General features: G+C 49.6%; 1 protein-coding gene across 1 annotated transcript in view; it reads right to left on the bottom strand.

The window, feature by feature from the left end:
- LOC118591123 (annexin A8) overlaps positions 1-472 on the bottom strand; it is a 20,019-nt gene extending 19,547 nt beyond the window's left edge. Inside the window, exon 1 of the mRNA XM_036199219.1 lies at positions 302-472. Within this exon, the coding sequence (XP_036055112.1) occupies positions 302-322 (21 nt within the window). The 5' untranslated portion in view covers positions 323-472. The remainder of the gene's footprint in view (positions 1-301) is intronic.
- Between the last annotated feature and the right edge of the window lie 1,635 nt (positions 473-2,107).

Genomic DNA, 2,107 nt, shown 5'->3' with positions numbered 1-2,107 from the left:
GTGCACAAGGATCCTTCTGTTAAGTGCCCTTTTCCCTGCAGAAAGAAGCCTCCCCCTGGACTCTCTTACCCTTCAGCTTCCCCTTTGCATTTCAAGACTTTTTGTTTTTGTTTTTTACATCCCTGCAGTAAATTTTATAATCATGGGCAGATTTTTTTTGTTTGTTTGTTTTTGTTTTTTTCCCAGCTTCCTCACCAGGACTTGGCCCAGCAGGTTCAGCCTTTACTTTTTTCTGCCCCCACCAAGTGCTTATCACCCATCATGGTACAGGGACCCACCTCCCCTGATTATTCTCACTTACCCAGGCTTTCCACCAGGCCATCCTGTTTGCCTCACAGACGCTTTTCCCAGACGCTTTTCCCAGGGAGATGAGGATTCACTAGCTGGTCTCTACTCAATGCCTAGACACATCTACTCCCCGGCTAGTAGGTGTGGTTGTGTACACAGGCCCAGGCCCCACCCAGCACTCCCTCCTTGCCACCGCAGGCACAGCTTGGCTCTGGGCCCCTCCTGTGGCTCCCAGGCCCCACCCAGACACTGTCTGGGCCTGCCCTGAGGATCACATCACTCCCTGCAAATGTTTGGGCTGTGGCTGTCACACAGCTTGGAAACTCTGAGGGAGCCTTTGAAAAGCAACTTGGTAAACATGGCTGTTGCTTCTTCCAGGGTGGCTAGAGCTCAGTCACAGGAGAAAGGAATCCCACACACAGCCTTTCCACTTATTGCTACATAATTAACAGTAACAAGTTCAGCACAGGACAAGAAGACAGTAGCTGCCATTCACTGGGATGCGCTGTGTCTAAATCCCTCTTTAACCATCCTGGAACGCGTCCTCCTTGAATCATTATCAGTCCTAGGAAGCAGCTATGAGTTCCAAATTATCCCCATGCACCTAGATAATTTGCTCAAATGGCTTGTCCTGTGAGAGCAGGATATGCTAGTTGCCAAGGAGAAGGAGGACTCTCCCCAAGAGGCTCATTTTGGGCATTTGCCTACACGTCTAAGAATGTTCTTCAGCATGGCTCTCCCTATGCCACCCTTAATTGGCTCCTACCTATCTTGCTTTGTGAAGTCACTGCCTCTGGAGCATCACCCAGTTCCAGGAAGGCTCCTAAATAGCTCTTCGCCCTCATGAAAACAGTTTCATGGTGACTTCAAATCCAAGGAAACCTCACAGAATGGTGCCATGGTGTGAAATGCCAAGGTCCCGACCCCTGACTCCAGTGCTCTTTGCTCTGCATGCAGAGTCTTCAGCCTGGTCCTTCTGGTGGCATGTGCTGGGGTCGGGAGGGATGGAACTGGGCTGGCAAGCAAAGGGGAGGGGGTAACTGTGCCCTAGGAAGGCAGCTACTGGGAAAAGAGGAGAGCCTTTGAGCAACAGTGCTGTGAAATACCACCAAAGGAAGAAGGCTGCAGCTGTCTCTGCACCACAGGGTCATGGAGGACCTACTCCAGGCCTTTGGAAGCTTGGATTCCTCTACATTTTTTAGGGTTGGTGCATACTCATGCTTGTGTGCATTGAGATGTTTCCATCCAGGGACATCCATGTGAGTTTCTGGAGCCAGTGATTCTGGAACCAGAAGAGCCTGGCCAAAGTCTGTTCCTCAGCATGGCATCTCAGTACAGGTGACTGAGATGGGTAGAGGGTCCTTGGATGAAATGCCAGCCTCTGTAGGGACTTCTGGGCTCAACCATATTCCACCTATGTATCATCTATTAAGCTTCATGTCACCATGTGCCTCTGGTATGATACAGCACCCCCTTATCTACCCGATGTGTGCCCACATTCCTCCTTCACTGAGTGTTGGAATCCACAGAGCTTGAGAGATTAAGCGCACTAGATAGGGTCTTCATAGAGGAATTCACTGTACTGTGTGTTTCCCATCACTTAAGTGGGCTGCTGTTATGAATCATAATGTAAATATTTCTGCAGCTAGAGGTTTGCCAAAGGGGTTGTGGACCCACAGGTTGAGAACTACTGGCATAGAGGCAAGCACGGGATTTAGTTTGAGTGTAGGGCAGGAAGTCTGTTTAGCCTGGGATCTGACTGTGAAAGGCTATTCAGAAAAAAAAAAAGATTTTCCACTGGGCCATGCAGTGTTGTAGG

Source organism: Onychomys torridus, chromosome 9 (genome assembly GCF_903995425.1).
Source record: "Onychomys torridus chromosome 9, mOncTor1.1, whole genome shotgun sequence".
Taxonomy (NCBI): domain Eukaryota; kingdom Metazoa; phylum Chordata; class Mammalia; order Rodentia; family Cricetidae; genus Onychomys; species Onychomys torridus.
Note: the sequence above shows the minus strand (reverse complement) of the source record. Positions and strands in the feature narration are given on the sequence as shown.